We start from the raw sequence: 18,889 nt of genomic DNA, 5'->3' as shown, positions 1-18,889 counted from the left end.
GAATCAGAATCTAGTCACGCAAAATGAAAGCAGATCTTCAGCTTGCTTCTGCTCCGCATTTTACACATATTCCAGAATATCACAGTCCTAAAAGGGTCAGAATGTAACCCACCATACACCAAGGACCCTAACTGGCCATATTCTGTCTTAGAAATTGTGGGCTATGAGCACACTGTGTGCACTACCTAGCACTTTGCAGACTTGACTTTATGGGAGCAACAGCAATTTACTGGCCTTGACACAGAAGGAGGTGAAGCAAAAGAGGAAAAAGAAAAGGGGAAAGAGGAACATTTCTCATACTTGACCTCAGCCCCACAATACAATGACACATTATGTCCTTCAAACACACAGTATCTGCATTTTTTTATGCTACAGATAATTAAAATAATTCATATACTTGCATTTTTATTAATTTATAAATATTATAAATAATGCATGGAAAATCTATTGAAACAGTTCTGTGATTCAACTGTATGAGGAAATAGTTTAGTTTTAGAAATAATACCACTTTCCTGCCAGAATTTCTACCAGTACAAAATGAAATGTCATTTTATATGTATATGCATTTACAGGTTCTTATAGCCATGTTGTCAGTCTCTAAACCTAGCTATCACCAAATCATTCCAAGTTACGCTTTTCGTGCACACTGATAGTAGACAGAATGCAGTAATGAAGCAATGAGAACCACCACACAAATAATACTGACTTTTTCAAAATGACATTAAAGGAAAAATCAGTGAAAAAATAAAGAAACAGGATTCAAATGAAGCAAAAAATAATTAAATAATATGTGCAGAGAAAAGTCAAGATATATCCCCGAAAGAATAATGTGGATTAAAATACCATAATAAACTGCAGAAAGAACAGATAACAAAATATTCATGTACCCTGGTAAATTTTAGCATCCAATAGTTTACTGTAGCTGCATAGAATTTGTTTCAAAAATACATGTTTTGGGTAAAATAATTAATAAAAGAAGAAAGAATTTCTAGTTATGTGGGATAGTTTTCTTTGTGGGAAATTATATTAGCCTGCTCTGGACAGTTACTGCAGCCAGAACAGAAGAAAACACGTACACAGAGAAATGTCAATAAATAGACATAGAAAACTGATCTGGTAGAGAAAGGTATCCCTGAGTAGTAGAGGCATCATGGCAACCGGCTGAACAACTACTGCAGCATAGGTCAGAACACATGAGATTCAGACTGGCAGACACTGGAACCAATTTTTGTTCATTCTAACATAGTTCCTAGGGTTTTCTTATTTTTTTATTAGGAGTTAAATGCACTAACATAGAAACTTAACTTTTGATTTAAACATTTACCTTAATATTTACCTAAAATGTTGTAATTCTGAAACCTTTAAGTAATAAAACTGCTTAATCACCTCAAAGGTGTTTTTGACTTCTCCATCTCTTCAAAAGACCTGTCAATGAAGACTGCAGATTGTGTACTGAATCATAAATGTCTTGGCCAATGAATACAAACAGATAAGAATTCAGTTGGCTTTTTGCATACCGGGACTTTCAGACCAAATCAAAACTCTGTTCAACACTATCTATCTATGCAGATAATATACAAAATCTTACAAAATGTCAGTCAAATCTTACAAAACAGTCGTGCCAAAATATGCATCTAAGCACAGAGACATTTTATTTTGATCTTGCTACATATGAAATAGTATTAAAAGGTTTGGCATTGGAGATAGGCTGAAATGAAGATAGGGAAAACTGAAAAGCAGTAGAAAAACTAACCCTACCACTGCATTAGCATTATGCTTCCTAGTACATATTGGACAGAGTAAATTCCAAAACACTGATCATTAAAAAAAAAAAAAAAGAAAGAAAAAGGAAAAATAAAACCTTGAGATCTACCACAGTGCCTGAAAAAGGATGCATATATCAAAGTTTCTATTCAAACTCTTCAGGCTTCCAATGTCTGTAAGTATCTCCCTCCACTTCTGCCCCCAACTCTTATTTCACACAGCTCCCCTAACAGCAGCCCATTGGAATGACACGGTAATGTCCAAAAGCACAGAGCACATTCCCCAGATCTCAACCATCCTTCCCTCAGATTCATCCCAGCTGTCTGCATTCAGCCACTACTTCTCAGAATGTCAGCTGATCCTCCATCTCCACTGAAAACAGCATCCTGCCCCATCTATCACAAGGATCCTGTACTCATTCTCCTGTCTCAGCACTCACCATAAAAAGCACATTTCCAATTACATTAGGAATGCAGCACTTTTTGTCTTTTGCATCTACCCAGCTATTTAAAATGAGGAGCATTCTTGTCAGAAAAGAATGACTGGAAATGTGAGAAACCAAACGATTGAAGCTCTTTCATTTTGCAGGGTTCAAAGTAAAATATTTTTTGAAACTTGGGGAGCTAAGTTCTTATAAAAATTCAGTTTTTCCCTTTGCTAAGGGTACAAAATTAAAAATCACGCAGTTTATCCTAATTTTTCAATACATCTCCTATGAAATTTCAGGGTTTTTTTTCCTCTAACTTGCCCAAAGTTTGGAAACTATTTAAAGGTATAAAATGAGAAAGTAAAAATTCAAAAAGTGATAGAAAAATTACTTATGGTGCAGTTTTCAAAACACTTTAAACTCCTAATCTGAAATGTCAAAAATTGTAACTTTCAAAACTAACTTGAATATCGGTTTTCCAAATTTACCATTTGGAAAGAAACAGTTCTTATAGAATACTTCTGTTCCCTTAAATTTATCTTTTTCTAAAAATATATTCTGCACCCCATTCATTCTAGGGGAAATTCCTGTCATGTGCCTCACTGCAATCTCTACACACCATCTTCAGACACTGTGAGAGCCACTCTTCCTCATAAAGCAAAAAGTTTAGCACCAGTCTCCAAAAAGTAGTTGGGGCTCGGTCGTGCCCTTAACATGCCACCAAAACACATAGATATTGCCAACATTTCTTTAGCTGGTGAGCTATGATACGTAACCGAATTTTCAAACCGCCTACTTTAAATACCTACATGGAGACAGTGGGAATTTACTTTAGAGTTACTGAGCATTTCTGACCTCAGTGGTAACCAGCTGGAGCTGTGTGTTCTCAGAAAGCAGCTGCTTTTTGAGGGAAATGAAGAAATTGTGTAGTAGGGCATCTTATATAATCACATGAAGTATGTAAGGCAGTTACAAGGAGGACAAATGTAGGAAAGATCTTTTAAACATTTCCTAGCATTATTTGGTTTCTTAATATGAAAACAAGTGCTATAAACTTATTAATAAAAGCAATAATATATTGAAACAAACAAAGAAACAAAAAAATTGATTGATGCCTTCATGGCTTAAATGCTGAATTTACATGCCATTTAGAAATGTAAAACAAAGTTAATTCTGTTCTTATCAGTAAGTTAGAATACACCTCCAAATCTCATTTCAAGATGCAAGATCCTTTCTAACGAGAAAAGCAAAAGACTTACTAACTTTGCTAAAAAACCCTGAGAAAGTCAATTCTGACTGGTTGGATCACGGCGTCTGTGCATTGGATATCTGAGCAGCTAACACTGTATCTTGAATTTCAGGCTAGGAGCTAGCAGCCAAAACTTATTGACAGTGTAATCTTTTATGAAATTTAGCTGAAAGAGATTTCTTTCCCACCATTTCAGGTATCCGCAATTTTTCTGTCATGTAAAACTCTACTACTTTTAGAAACCTGATTGATAGTTCACATTTGTGTTCCATTCTCATTGTATTTTGTGCAGCTATAGTATTCTGCACTCTGCCAATCAAGATTTATATTTTTCAATTTATCCAAAGGACTGAGTCTCTCAAAGCAGTTAAGAATGAAAGTTTGAGAAAATTAAAAATTATACATTGTAGATGGCTGGTCTGATGAGGAAAACAAATAATGTCTCATGCATTGCAACATGGCTGCTGAACAGACAGAAAAATGTTTCTTCCTGTTCTCCATCGATACCACAAACCACTTGTAGAAGACTAGAAACAGTCTGCTTAGATTTTATGCATATTTTTATAGCCCACATATTATCTTAACATAAACAACTTAGAAGAAACATAAATGTGACATTTTCAAACATATTTAACATCAGTTTTGCACTGCTTCCATTCTGCTTTCCTCTCATTTTCAAACTGTAGCAGGCACTTCTGAAAAATCACACTTTGGAGTTGTAAATGCCACAGAAACGTGTACAAAACCTATGTCCTTCAGTTTCATACAAAAGAATTTACCCTTTTAAGGAAAGAATTCATGTAATGAATCTTTTTCTCAGTGAGAGTGAAGAACAAAAGTGAGTAACTTTGGTACAAATAAAATACAATTTACAGTAATAAACAATCATGTGATGTCTGGAGATATATATGAAAACTAATGCATAGGAAATAAGCAATATTAATATCTAAGAACACTGGTGATAAAATCTACAGTGCTAGAGTTGACGTGCATACACTCAATAACACAAACACAACTAGAGGCTAAGAACTGGTCTTTCTGAAAAACTAACACTACTGATCTAGCTGATAAGACAAACATGCATATCTTTCTCTAATTCAACATAATTTTTTTTAACAGATTTTCCAAAATCTGATAAAACAGGATGTTCCTTATGAAATGACGGCCCTGTCTGTACTGAGATTACAGTTTAACTGTTTTAACAAGGAATTTATTCTACAGATAGCTCAGACTCTGTAGTGAGAATTGTGTATGCTGCAAAAAGTACATTAATATTAATAAATGTTTACATACTGAAAGTTGTCCAGACAAGAACTGTGGAACGTCCCTTAACATGCCAGGACTCATAGGAGAAGTCACTGAAATAGAAGGTCGGTCCATTTTCTGAGATTCAAAGGAACTAGAACCTGCAATTATAAATAAATATATTTTTAAATGCTAGCAGATATACATTTTTTCACTATATCCTTTAAATAAAAAGGATAAAAATTCAACCAAACGTACAACAAAGCTTATTGTATCACCTCTTTATCTATATAAAAAGACCAAAGAATGACAATCTTCTAATGCTCAGATGCAATTAAAAGCTTTTAGGTTTATCATAACAGCAATAGAGAACCACTAATAGTTCATTCAAGTATTTGCCATGTTGATCGTGTCATTAGGTTGAAGGTCGAAAATTCTTTGTTACTTCACTGTGGTCAAAGGAAATCAGCTTTTGAAGAGTGCTTACTATCTCATACAATCACACTAATTATCAAATTTTTTTTTTTAATTAACAGGATATATATAATATATCTTGTGCATTTTGTTTCAAATCTACAGGGTCTCAGAGGACAACTTTTGACACATTAAAAGTTAAGAAAAATTTAATGGAAAGTTACTGAAGTGGTTTCTCACGTTATTATGTCCAAGTTTATTCCACTATATTTATTCACAGCTGCCATTTTAAAAGAATTTCGAAACAATGACAAGAAAATAACTCCAGGCTTAAACTCATCCTAGCAGATCTGCACCAAAGAACAAGCTATTTTTCCCACACAAAATAATGGTTCGGCCAATTTAAAGAGTGCTGAATGATCCTAATAAAGTATATGTATTCTGGTTTTAAATTAGATACCACTCAGGTTCTAAATAATGAACAGTTCACCCCAATTTTTAGTTCACAAGCTGCATAACAACAAAATAAGAAATTCAAAACAGCAATTAATGTTTTTGTATACTAATTATTATTGTGGTTTCCTTTTCAATAAAAAATAGCCTGAGCTTATAATCAAATGCCAAGCCTAAATCAGCATAGCCAGACTTGTGATAGTTTATTATTTAACAAAGGAAAATAGATCACACAGGAAAATGATATTGAGCCAAAGAGACAAGAGCTATACTGATTTTTCAATTTATTTGTGCTTACATGAAAGAGGATTTTTCTACCTCACAATTGAAACTTACTGGACTCCAGCTGTGCATGTGTGCTGTCAGGTATTCTGGGAATATCCCTGAAAACAAGAAAAGGAAGACAGGCTGATCCTTCATCTAACAATCATATTTATGTTTCAGTTAAAATATGACACTTCACAAGTCATCACCAAATGCCTCAGGAAAATCATATGACCTCCTTAACTGCCTGCAGCCACTGGGAAGATCTATCCTTTGTCCAGTATGAATAAGTTCATTGGAAAATTAAGACTACAGAACATGTGGTTTAGTGAATACAGGAGGAAAGGTGCACAGTCACAAATAAAATAAATGATTAAACACAAAACAAACAAACAAACAAACAGAATATAACAATCCCAGAGTTTTCTGTAGACAAAAGCCAGAAGCGACACTGTCACAGAAATACCTCATCGGATTACCTCAGTCCCACAGGACATATTCATCCTATGAGGGCCACACATTCCTATATGCTGTTAAAAGTGTTTTGGGGACATTTGAGCAACATAAAGCAGAGAGTCATATCAAGAACTGTGTTTAATATCACAGAGTGCATTTCAGTAGACCTTGTTTTTTAAAGGGTGCGTGCAGTTCACATGGCAAGGCAAAGACAGCGGTGGGGCTGCAGGGGCGGCCTCTGAGGGGCTGGGACTGTCCCATACAGGTTACACGTGGCTCCAGATGGCACTGAAATAGACCCACCTCCAAGCACAGCTGTGGCCATCAGCCAGCATGGCGGCACTTCTGTTGGAACATTTTAATAAAAAACTAAAAAATGCTGCACAGCAGCTGTGAGAGAGGGGAGTGAGAATGGTGAGAGAACAGCCCTGCAGGCACCCAGGTCAGAGGAGGAGGAGGGCAGGAGGTGCTCCAAGCAGAGCTCACCTCCCTGCAGCCCAGGAGAGGCCCAGGCCATCCCCCAGCAGCCCATGGACACTGTGCAGTGCAGATCTCCACCTACAGCCATGGAGGAGCCAGAGGTGGGAAAGGAGGGCTGTGTGAGCTGGCACCCTTGGGGACCTGTGTGGGGAAGCAAGAGAGCTGCTTGGCAGGGGACTGGCAGCCAGCTGAGGTCAACACCACAGAGGTATACATACGAAAATGAAGGGAAAGTTACAAGTTTTTCCAGTGATATCTACTGTCTCCCATAGTTAAAAGAACCTGTACTATGCAGACATAAAATTTATCTTGTGAGCTTTCAGAATGTGCTTTTCAAATATTTTTCAAAACTCATTACAAAAACAGGTGCACTAAACAGATTCAACTCTCTTTCTAACTGAATTGATGTGTAGTAGCCAGTACACTGTGTGAACAAAAGGTGCAATTGCCCACAAAAGAAAAAATCACTATCTCTGTTGTTACTAAGAAAAACATGTAAGAAACTTTCGAAGGCTACTGAAAAAGTACATATTTAAGCTTGCAAATCTGATGTTTGTAGAATACCAAATTATTGATATTTGTAGACTATCAAGGAAAGCAATACCTGCCTATCACTTCACAGTTATTATACAGCAGAATTATACAGCAGAATTATACAGAAGAATTTATCTAAAACATACAGATCCCAGTATTTCACAGTAGTGTGAATAGTATTTCTTACAGTGAATTCTCACTGATATAACCATAAGAGAAGGAGAAGCAGCTTTTGGCATCTCTCCACGTTTTAAGATATGTTCTGTCGCAAACAGCTTATATAGAATAATTACTAAAATGCAAAGCAAAATTTCCATATTCAGAAGTTGCAACTGTGAAAATAAGATGCATTTTAAAATGAATATTTCTGAGAATTGGAAAGCAGAAAAAAATTCTTGCATATATAACATATATATGTTTACAGTTCACATAGATTAACAACAATGCCGTCTGTTTAGAGTTTTTGGAGAAGACTCTTTTACATCTACTGCAAAAAGAGAGCGGGAACCAAGTGTGTAACATTTTTTTAGCCCCAACGTAGCTCACTTCTTCACATTACATAGCAGACAGTTAATGCCGAATAGGGCACCTCAAGAGCCCACATCAACTTCTTTCAGGAATTATAGGTTAGCTGCTATAGTGAGAGGAACTGGAGCACATGGTAACATCAGCAATAAAAGATACGATAATAAGGAAGGTAAATGACAGGCAGGAAACAGAAAAGTACTGAAAGAATGCATGAAGTTTCACACAATTAAGAGAATGAACAAAGAAAAGACAACGGAATATTTCCAAGATGAGAGCAAATCCTTGAAACCTGGCTATAAACATCTGTTTGGGAAATTATGAAAGATCTTACATTTATATGAAAGGAGTGTGAATCCTCCTCTTTGGCAGTATTTTTCTAGCAATATAATCTATTAGCATTACTATTACAACTCCCAAGGTTACACAAAGGTTTTTATAGATAAGGTAAGAAGATACACCTTTTCCCATGGAGAGTTTACAGTTCAGTATATATGCAGGAGATAACTTCTCATTTCACTGATGAGATAAAGTAATTTTTGTTACTACCAAGTTTGTTTAAAAGTATCAAATGAAATTATAATCCTAAACATATTGCATCTTCGAGTTAAATACATCCAGATACTATGCCTTATAGCTGAATTCATAACAACCTTCACATATGAAGGTAAAATTTTACATGCAGTTTTACTGTTTTCAGTATTTAAGACTGATATCCTGTGCACTAAAATTCAGCAATTTTTTTTTTTTTTTTTAGATCACATTTAGTACAAAAAAAAGGCAAAATTACTTACCCAATTGGTCTTGAAACAACAAGCTCCACTTGTGGCTCAGGTTTGGACTCTAAAATGATGTTATATACCTCCTCAAAGGTAGCTCCTTGTAGTAGCCTTCCATTCCATTCCAGCACTTCATCACCTATAATTTCAGTAAGAGCAATCTGCTTGTGAAGTCTGCTTCTGTGTACTGTACTTAAAATGACAATTTAAACCACTGTATTCTCAGTTTGCTGAATTGTGAAACCCGTGTTCTCAAAAAGTTCAGTCCTTCATTTAGGAAAATCCTAATGAAGGTCTTCTGCAGCTTGCTTTGAATGTATAAACTTCAGTGAAACAGCAGCATCATCAGTAAGACCTCTTTCTACTAAATTAGATACGGCTCTTACTTGTGTTAGTAATTGTGATTCAAAACAAAACTCAAGATGCTGTTTAGAAAATGCAGATCTTTCAAACAGCATATCTCACCTAATATCTAACTATTTTGAAGATTCATCTACATCTAGAGGTTTAGTATTTAGGGTTTAGATGGTTCTTCAGTTAACATTAATATTTCTTGCACATACTCCAGTGCAGCAATCCATGGTTTGCATGTTGGGATAGGCCCAGATCTTAAGAGTTTCTCAGTCATTTGTGACTGCTTAGGTTAGGTCCAAATAACATATACTCTATAAGTTGACAGGGCAGGACATGAGTAGAATATTGAGTATGAAAATGTGAACAAAACACGAAAATATGATTTTGAAGAACATGAGATTTTATGTATGTCACAAAAATAATAATATCAATAACTTAGTAACTGAATGTCTAGTTGATTTCTGTGTAAGGACAAACCTGGATGTGTAGAAAACAAGCCTGGATAACACCCTGAGAGACAATTACAACTGATGTCTGGACCCCTTTAGGAAGAGTCCAGATCAATGCCTGAGAAAGGGTGAATCAAGACCCTTCTCAAGGAAAGCAAATACTGGGCTCTGGCTTAAAACACGTAAAGCGATCTTCCTGTGCCAACTTCTAGTGTATGAAATGGTGATGTAAATTCATCTGAACTTGTTCCGTGAGATGGTGTCATAGAAATGCCAGTGCTTGTTCATCCCCTCCTAGTCTATTGCTGCTTTACTTAGTAATGAGGATTCGTAGTTTAAAAGAAAGGAAAAAAAAGGAAATCTGTCAGACTTGTTTCATTTCATACATGCTGAGTCCAAGTCTACGTCCAACTCATTTACCTTTGAGACTTGGAAATACTGCATGATTATAGCCACCCCAAAGTTCATCCTATGACAATTTGCAGTGAAAATGATTTTTTCCTGGAAAATAAAATAACAAAAATGATCCAAAGGATGAAACAAAACCCCCATGATGACAGGTTGAAAGAGCTGGGACTGTTCAGCCTGGAGAAGAGAAGGCTCAACGAAGGCCTAACGAAGGCCTGATGGCAAGATTTTAATATCTAGAAGGGGTTTGTAAGAAGGAAAGGGACAGACTCTTTAGCAGCGTCTGTTGCAGTAGAACATGGGGAAATGGTTTCCAACTAAAAGAGGGGAGATTTAGTTTGGATATAAGAAAAAAATTTTAAAAAATTACAGGCAGGTCTGCCATTAGATTCAGGACTGGTGATCTGCCTCCCCTCTTTTATTTTTCTCTTTTTCATTTTTCTCTTACAGTTTTTAAGTAATACAAGGTTTAGTTGAATTTTCTATAAAGTCACACAGCTTAGGTAGATGTAATTGCTGGGCTAGTACATTAGGGATACATTTTTTATAGACATCTCCTATTAAAGTTAATGTTTATTCCTCTTATGTACAGACCTTGAATGTTGTTTCATCCTAATCTAACTGGGGAGAATTTGCGAATCACAGGTGGGACATGACATTCTGCAAAATTTCATCACAGCTATTCAACATAATTTCCCTTCTAATTAAGCCCACTTTCTTGTCACCTTTACAAAAGCAGCTCCATATTATAGAGCTACAGCAGATACGTACCTGGTCTAAGATGGCCCACGGTATCAGCTAAGCTTCCTTTTTTAACTTTGGTGATAAATGCACAGAGTCGACCTGATTCAGTCATCTTTCCTCCTACTACCTGTTTCAAAGAGGAATTATTTTCATAGCATAAGAATTACTTTAACTTACTTAAACGTCCTGGCAAACAAAAACAGAATTCAAGGAATTCTTTGGTATTCAGGTGACCCAGGTAAAGCAAACACTTGAAAAAAAACACTAAAAGCGTAAAGACAATGCAAATACAGTAAGATAAATCTTTCAAACTTCCACTGTACCCCAAAAAGTACAGCATTGGACATTAGGCTGCTCACTTCAACATTTTTTAGATGTAAATAGTTACATTAATGTAACAGAATCCATGACATTCACACAAAGCATTAAATACATTTAATAAGCAAACAAATCCTCTTTGCGATGACAAGATATGAACAGGAAATAATTTTCAGTTTTGTGCATTTAAAATGTAGCATACCAATTAATCAGAGGGGAATAATCAAGAAACAGTTGCTTTTTTCCTAGTAGCAGATTTTGCTCTGAAGTGTCATTAACCTCCAAATGTTGCTCAGGTCATAAAAAAAGATAATTTATTTTTCACATTCCTCCCATCTTTTGAGGAACAGAAGTTATACCACGGTGCAGTGCTCAGCTCAAGACCGAACTGAGTTTGGTCTGCTCAGCAAGGATGCAATTCGTGCATTTTGCAGAGCAGCCATTCTCAAGAAACTTGTGAAAACATGTTTAGCCTTCACAAAGTGTAATTTTTTGAGACTGTCAGAGACCCTGTAAAATTCCTCTTGGTAACTACATGTATAACGTCTTTATATGGTATTTTTAAGAATAAGAGGATGTAGATATCTGTTTAGATCCACTATGTATTATGAGAATACTTACATTATAAAGGTAGCTACTTTAACTGAGATTTGTAAGTCACTGCACAATTATTAATTACCAACCTTCAATCCAAGCATTGCTCCTGAGTCTCTCGGCACACTTCCATCTTTTAGCCGCTTATTTAATAAAATCCGACCAATGAGACGGTCTCCATCTTTGGATGGCTGCCAAGTTACTGGATGCTATCATATGGTTGTAAAGAAGAAGACAGTCAATATGATTTAAAGAAAAATATTTCAGTAACAACTTTCATTTCCCGATACTTTAAAAACATAGTGAAAGTTTTATGATTACACTAATATTAAATGTATCAGAACGACAAAATTGTGCTGGTGAAGATTTATTTGGACATACAGTCCATCAAAACCTATTTCTAATGTTTAAGAACATTAGCAACTTTCCTAAATCCAATTTCTCAATATCAGTACTGATCTTTGCATCTTGATGAATAGACAGATACAGATAACAATACACAGTTATCTATGCACTGTAACAGTCCCATCAGAGTACTGTCAAAAACAACCGTAGACGTCAATATTAGAAGTAATATAGAAAAAGCACATGTTAGTTGAAAAGGAAATTTGACTTGAGACATAATTTCTCCTTTTTCTCCTATTCTAAACATGTCAGTTTTCTGTAAGACTGACAAACTTTTGCAATGTTTTACTTTCTGTCAGTACAAGTATATTAAAAGTTATCGAATATTTTTAAAGGGATGGTCTTTGCTCTCATTTAAATGTAATGAATGTTTCTTTGAATAATCACTTCACATACAGAGCATAGTTACAATCAAGATGTCATTATTCATGGAATCACAGGATGGTTTGGCTTGGAAGGAACCTTTAAGATCATCCAGTTCCAACCCCCTGCTATAGGCAGGGACACCTCTCTGTAGACCAGGTTGCTCACAGCCCCATCCAGCCTGGCCTTGAATGCTTCCAGAGAGTACGCTTTATTCCACTGCCATACACAGGTGTGGTTACACATATTGTTGTATGTTGGTGCAATTACTAAAATTTTAAATAACATTTTAATTTTGTGTAATCATAACACTTTTTCACAGATAAATACTACTTTCATGCTCTATTTCATGCAAGATTAGCAGGCACGGACAAATTTGCTTCCATTACAAGTAGTAACTCTAAAATGATGGATCATAATCTCTACCAAACAAAAAGCAGAAATAAAAATCACCAAAGCAGATAGTAAAGCTTTTAATTCTGCACAATACTGCACAAAAAAATGGCATGGCAACAAAACAAAAGAACAATCATGACAGTGAAAGGGAAAAAAGAAAAACAACTTTTCTGTGCAGAGAAACCCAATTTTCTCCTTTTAATTGGGGACTTAAACTATTAATTTAATTTCAGTCCCAGGAGTTTGAATGCAGTAAATCAAATAAGCCAATCAGTAGAATCCTTATTGTTAATTACTGTACACTTAAAGGTAATACCATGATAGGATATTATGCAACCATAAGAACAACGTTCCTTTGTGCCTCATGTTTTTTTCTTTGGCTGCCAAACAGTAAAAGCTGCAAGCATGCAGAGATTTTTCATTTGTTTTTCTTTTCTGCACCTTAAGAAACGCTACAGTGTCTCTAGAAACATCCTGTCTTCTATTTTATGCGCTATTTTAATGAGTGACAGAGAGCAAACAAAGACCAAGAGCAGGTTAAAATGCAGGCTCCATAATCTCAGTACCTTCTCGCTATGGCTATGCTCCTCGTTTAGAGTTGTGCTACTACACGTATCTACCCCAGAGTCTTTTATCTGAGGCTCAGACCATTCCAAGTCCTCTTCGAAAGACTGGTCACCAAAGCACACCATTCTCTTTTGTCTCTCGGATAAGGTGTTAGAATCCAACACAACTGCCTGCTCACTAGTTTTTCTTTTTCCCCTTTGACTGTCCCCTATAGATGTTGGATAAAAAAAAAAAAAAGGATATAAAAAAGAAAAACATGCAAAGGTGTAAATAAAACAAAGGAAATGTGAAATGATAAAGGAAACTAAGTGGTAAGGCTCCACATGTCTCACCAAAGACATTGGGGATGCCTCACTGCTATGCCAAGACGTATGGTCCAACCAGTTGTAATCCATGTCTCCTGCGAGAATCACACAGACAAGATAGTGCAGTAAAGGAAAAGTGGAAGAAAGGACAGACAAAGATACAGTAAAACTGTTAAGGCTTCTGATTATCCTGTCTGATTCATAACCTTTGCTAGCAGCACTTGCAAGGCACTTCCAAGAAAAAGTCAAGACGGTAACAACAGAGCACATGGAATATGAAATACAGTGAGAAAAGAGGTATGTTTATGTGTGCCTGCGTGTGCATACAGTTATGTACAGTGTGAAGCATCACTGATTCACAGTGTTTAACTGTTTCCATAAAATTAACTCCTGTGAACAAAATGAAAGGGCAAATTGCATTGTATTCGTAACTTCCAAAAAGGAAAGCATTTGATTATGGATCAGTTCTCATCATAACCCAGAGAAATGAGTCTTGTGTCCTGTATGAAGGAACTGACGTCTTTGCCTTCCAACACAAACCAGTGTTTTTTTGATCACTTCAACAAAAATACTTGAACAGTACGATGCTATTTTCAGCTGTACTGTAGAAGACAATTTTAGAAAGATTGAATGATCTGTTAGAATATGACAGATTGATAAGGAAAACAAATATACAACATATCTTTGGAATAGAAAGCATATGGCATTGAAATACCCAGATAAATGTCTAGTGGTTAAATATCAGGAAGAACTCTAATAAAGTACCTTTTAACTCAGAAAAAAGGTGTAGCATTCTGCTAAGACAGATATATATATATATATATATATCTTTTATAGAATCAGAATTCAACCTGTGTGGCAGAAAGATGACAGGAAGAAAAGTTCGAAGCACAGTCCTAAGAAGAGGTCTAAACACTGCTGTCCACAGAACTGAGGTGTGGTTCCTGTCTTTTAATAAAACGCTCTCATCTGTGCAGGGTACCCACACATGTTATTACTGTTTCTTTCTCTTGTGTATACGTATATAAAATATTATTAATACATGCTACACATGCTACATGACATATTTTGTTACTGTATGCTTTGGATGATTTCGATATTATTTTATGTGTGACAAAATGTTAGCTTTTCTACTGAATTTCAAAACCAAGAAAATACAAAACCAGTGTAGTTCCACTCTTAGTAGAGACCCTTAATGATACTTTCCAATTTCCATTACTTCAGAACCTGCTTTAACACTGCTCAACCTCTTCTTCTGAAAGTACACCAATACCTCTGTGAAACCATTGATTGGTCTAATTACAGGTGTAATACTTGTCTAGAAAACCTTACAAAAAGAATGCACAGATACAGTTCCAATAAACTCAACTGTAAATATATAACACATGCTACAGAAAAGAGCAATGAGCAACATGATCTTTTTCACTTGTTTTTTTCTAAAATACAGTATATCATGTTGAAACAAAATTAAGCATTGCCTTCATTTTAAAGAAAGACACGCATTGAATAATAACACAGTTTTCATTTTAAATAAGCACTTTTAGTTTGAACTTGCCCCAAACACTTTACAGAAACATGAAGCATGTTGCATATTCTTAGATGTCATAAAAGAAGTTAAGAGAGACCTCATGAAAACACTGATGTTTAATTGAAATAGTGAATGGGCTTGCTATATAGGTATGAACTGTATTTCTTGATTCATTGGAGGAAAGTTAATACATTAAAATGGGAAATTACGATCAAAACTGACAGTTCTGACTACTAATATTCTGACGACATTATGGACAAAATTGAGCATGTCCTGTTAAGGAGAAAAAGAAACATTCTTAAATCTAACTATATTTTGCAAAAGATACTGCTGCCAAGGAATTTTCAAAGCTGTCCAACCTTCAACTGCAAAATCATTGCTTCAGAAAAACAGAGTGAAAATTATCAGCGAACTCATAAAGATATATGTTTTAATGGATTAATGTACATTGAGATATCTGGAAGACGGCAGGAGTTCCAGTTTACACATTTTCTATTATATAAATCCTGTTTTTTAAATATATTTTGAAATTAATCTCCACCAGATCACAGTGTGGCTGAATCTAGCAAGGTCCTCTGTGCCCCTCTGGCACACCTCTGCCAGAGCAGGGGGCCCAGGCCCCCGGCCAGGCAGCTTCTGAACATCCCGAAGGAGGAAACCCCACATCTTCTGGGCAACCTGTGCCAGTGCTGCAGTACCGCACAGCACAGCAGTGCTGCCTGGTGCTCAGAGGGAGCCCCTGTGCTCCAGCTGGTGCGATGGCCTCCTGTCCTGGCATTCAGCACCACCGAACTGAGCCTGGCTCCATTCTCTTTTCACCTTCCCTCCACGTACTTATGGACACTGATAAGATCCCCTTGAGCCTCCACTTCTCAGTGGAGAGCAGTTCCAGCTCTCTTCCCCAGCACCTTCATCACCCGCATTGTCCCTGCACTGGACTTTCTTCAGTACATCCACATCTCCCTTGTATTGGACAGAGGATTCTAAGAGCAGCCTCATTGATGAAGACTAGAGAGATAGGGGAATTTAAAATGAGAAATAATTAATCTTATTACACTTGACTCCCATGACTACATGAACTAAAGGCACATGAGTCCATACTGTTTCTTCCTGACAGTTATTTTCTTTGTCGTTATTACAACTTCACTTCCCCAAACCACAGTCTGACAAAAAAGCTGCAATTTGGTTCCCTGTAATTTGCTACATAATTCCAGAAGCAGACAACTGAAATAAAATGGGCTTTCTAAGTAGAACAGTTAAAACAGATCATTCTTACTAATTCTAATTCCTGGCTATTTCCAAGAAATTATATTTTCATTGAAATGACCGTACTTAAATGAAGGTATCTACTGTCAAGAATTAAGAATCCACTGCTGCAAATTACTGGCCATGTTTCAAGGTTTTAAAATTCTCAGCCACAACAGAGATGATTACTTGCATTCCAAAAAAGCCAAGAGAAAAGAATTCAAAGGTACAGATATTACATCCTTGCTGTCCTTCAGTGAATGTAGCACTTTATCCACTCTTCAGGAAATTCTTCTGCATTCTGTATATTTGCACATACATTATGCATACCAATTGAGAAGGCTTTGCCAGTTCTTCTATTAATTCTTCTCCCCATATAAACTATGCACTTCTGCATGAACTTGTCCTTCTGCATGAACTTGTCAAGTGCTACATCTCCCATCAAACTTAACTTTCATTTACGTGTCTGTGTACAAAATAGGGAATAACTGAGAATAACTTCTTTTTCTTTTTCTTTTTTTTAACAAGGAATTAAGTTACTGAAAAGTTGAGGTCTCTGGTATGTACTCATCATAAAAAACATACCCAGATTTCATATACCTTAATTAGTAAAAATCATCCAGTCTTCACTTGCAATTTGTATGCCCATGATATATGTATTCAAGCAAATACTCAAGGACAGAAATCAAGTAGGTGCTCTGAAAGTGTACTCTGAAAGTAATGTACTATGAAAGTGATGCTTCCTATTTCCATGGAAACTGCAACAGATACAAAGAACACAGCAGCACTATTTGACAAAGCAAATTCTCAGCTATGAAACAGTCTTTCATCACAGTCACAGTCACCACCGTTAGCTGTGCATTTTTGCCAGCAATGGAGAAGAGCCTGCATGCCACACTCATAAACAAATGCATCAGTAACCCACTGTCACTGTTACCACTGCTGAAATGCACCACCCATTGGCACACTGCATTCACATCCACTGTTTGGTCTCCATCAACATTCAGCAAGCATCAATGAATGTCAATATGTGCAGTCTTTTCTTCACAGAGGAATTCAATCCCATACCTTTGCTTCATCCACACTTCCATGTCAGATGTCATTTTGTCAGATGGCCCCTCTGCTGCCATCACACAGCAACAACATGTAACAGGACACTGCTGGGAAGGCTCATCCTCTACTGCCATACCAACAACATCTGCCTCTGACATTGTGGGCCAATGTAATAAAATAGGAAGCATTACTTTTGGAGCAACCCTACGAAGTAGCTTTCCAGCAAGGGTACATTACAGTGGATATGTGTTACATGTATATAGGTTCATTTTATAGGTCTTTATGTGAGAAAATGTTGAGCTGTGTTGGGCTCCAACAATCTGACCTCTGCGTACCCACACTTGAAACACCCACGCTCTTTCAATTAGAGATACAATTTAATTTTTTCTTTTTAACTAAAGCTATCCAAAACAGAAATCTACATGCATTAATGCGTATGAATATGCTTGACTGATAACTAAATTTTCTGAAGACTTCCCATTCATGCAGTAAAAATAAAACGATTCTTTTCCCACAAAGTTCTAATTTCCCTCCACTTCCAAGAATAATATAATAGAGGTTGTAAGAGTAACTCCTTTTCCATCCTATTTCACAACTTTTTAATGGGAGTTCCCAAATATCAACTCTACACATCTCCAATTCTTCTTTTCAGTCAAGACATAAAAAGTTGACTTTCTCTTTCGCTCTGCTGTCCTTCAATAAATGTCAATTCTTCTAAAATTAAAATGGTAAGAAAATGAACAGCAATTTCATACTGTTTTATTCATATATGTATTCTTTTCCCTACTAGAATACGTACCTACAGGTTTGGAAAAAAAATGTCAAAGAAATTGCAAATGATAAAGCCCTTGCAGGTAGTCTAGATTTCATCCTTAATACTGCATTAAGAGTCATCTAAGTGACAGATAATAAATTTTATAAAAACAAATAAATGCAATCCAAATTGTATTAATAAATCTAATCTAATAAAATATATATCTAGAAGCCTAGTAGTGATTTATATTTCTATGAGACTCATATTGCTTATTACAGTCACACTTTCTTGGAGTAAAATAAATGATCTGATAAACTGATTGGAGCTCAACTTTTCAGAGCATGTCCTGTGAACATTAAAATCTTGACTGGGTAAAAGTTTTCAGATCCAGTAAAGTTTGAAGTAATAAATGCAAGACAGTTATTTGCTTCTCTACAAGAAAAACTACTAAACCATAATCATATAATAACAAACACCATGAATCTTTAATTCTGTCTGCCAAAATGTGCAGCAGAAGTGAGAAAAACCATCATCTAGTTGATAAGCTACAGTATCAAAGCCATCTTTCATGGAAGGCATGGTACAGTCATAGCTAATGTCATTGTAGCAGCATTCAGATGCTTCCTGAGTTCAGCAGTGCAGCTGGGTACAGTAACAGACGTGTGAGAGCTCTGCCCTTACTGGGGCCAGTGAACTTTGTACGGGCATGGAGAGCTTGCATGGACAAATCAGTGACCTGGCCTTTCTGTACAAATGGCATTAAGCCTTGTAAGCTTACAGATTGTTAGGATAGTTTGCTGTCACTGAATTTAGCCT

At 36.1% G+C, this 18,889-nt stretch overlaps 1 protein-coding gene across 21 annotated transcripts in view; it reads right to left on the bottom strand.

Moving 5' to 3' along the window:
• Positions 1-18,889, bottom strand: part of RIMS2 (regulating synaptic membrane exocytosis 2) — a 433,643-nt gene that overhangs the window by 185,538 nt on the left and 229,216 nt on the right. For 14 of the 21 annotated variants that reach the window (XM_052704729.1, XM_052704718.1, XM_052704722.1 and 11 more), the window contains exons 5-10: positions 13,188-13,396; positions 11,547-11,666; positions 10,573-10,672; positions 8,606-8,729; positions 5,889-5,935; positions 4,734-4,846 (exon numbers count right to left, since the gene is read on the bottom strand). In XM_052704729.1, coding sequence (XP_052560689.1) covers positions 4,734-4,846; positions 5,889-5,935; positions 8,606-8,729; positions 10,573-10,672; positions 11,547-11,666; positions 13,188-13,396 — 713 coding nt within the window. Of the gene's footprint in view, positions 1-4,733; positions 4,847-5,888; positions 5,936-8,605; positions 8,730-10,572; positions 10,673-11,546; positions 11,667-13,187; positions 13,397-13,520; positions 13,589-18,889 lie in introns of all 21 variants that reach the window. The other 7 variants (XM_052704730.1, XM_052704731.1, XM_052704733.1 and 4 more) reach the window with 1 other exon arrangement.

Source organism: Tympanuchus pallidicinctus, unplaced genomic scaffold (genome assembly GCF_026119805.1).
Source record: "Tympanuchus pallidicinctus isolate F22 unplaced genomic scaffold, pur_lepc_1.0 scaffold5, whole genome shotgun sequence".
In the NCBI taxonomy this organism is placed as follows: domain Eukaryota; kingdom Metazoa; phylum Chordata; class Aves; order Galliformes; family Phasianidae; genus Tympanuchus; species Tympanuchus pallidicinctus.
This window is presented reverse-complemented; position numbering and strand designations above follow the sequence as displayed.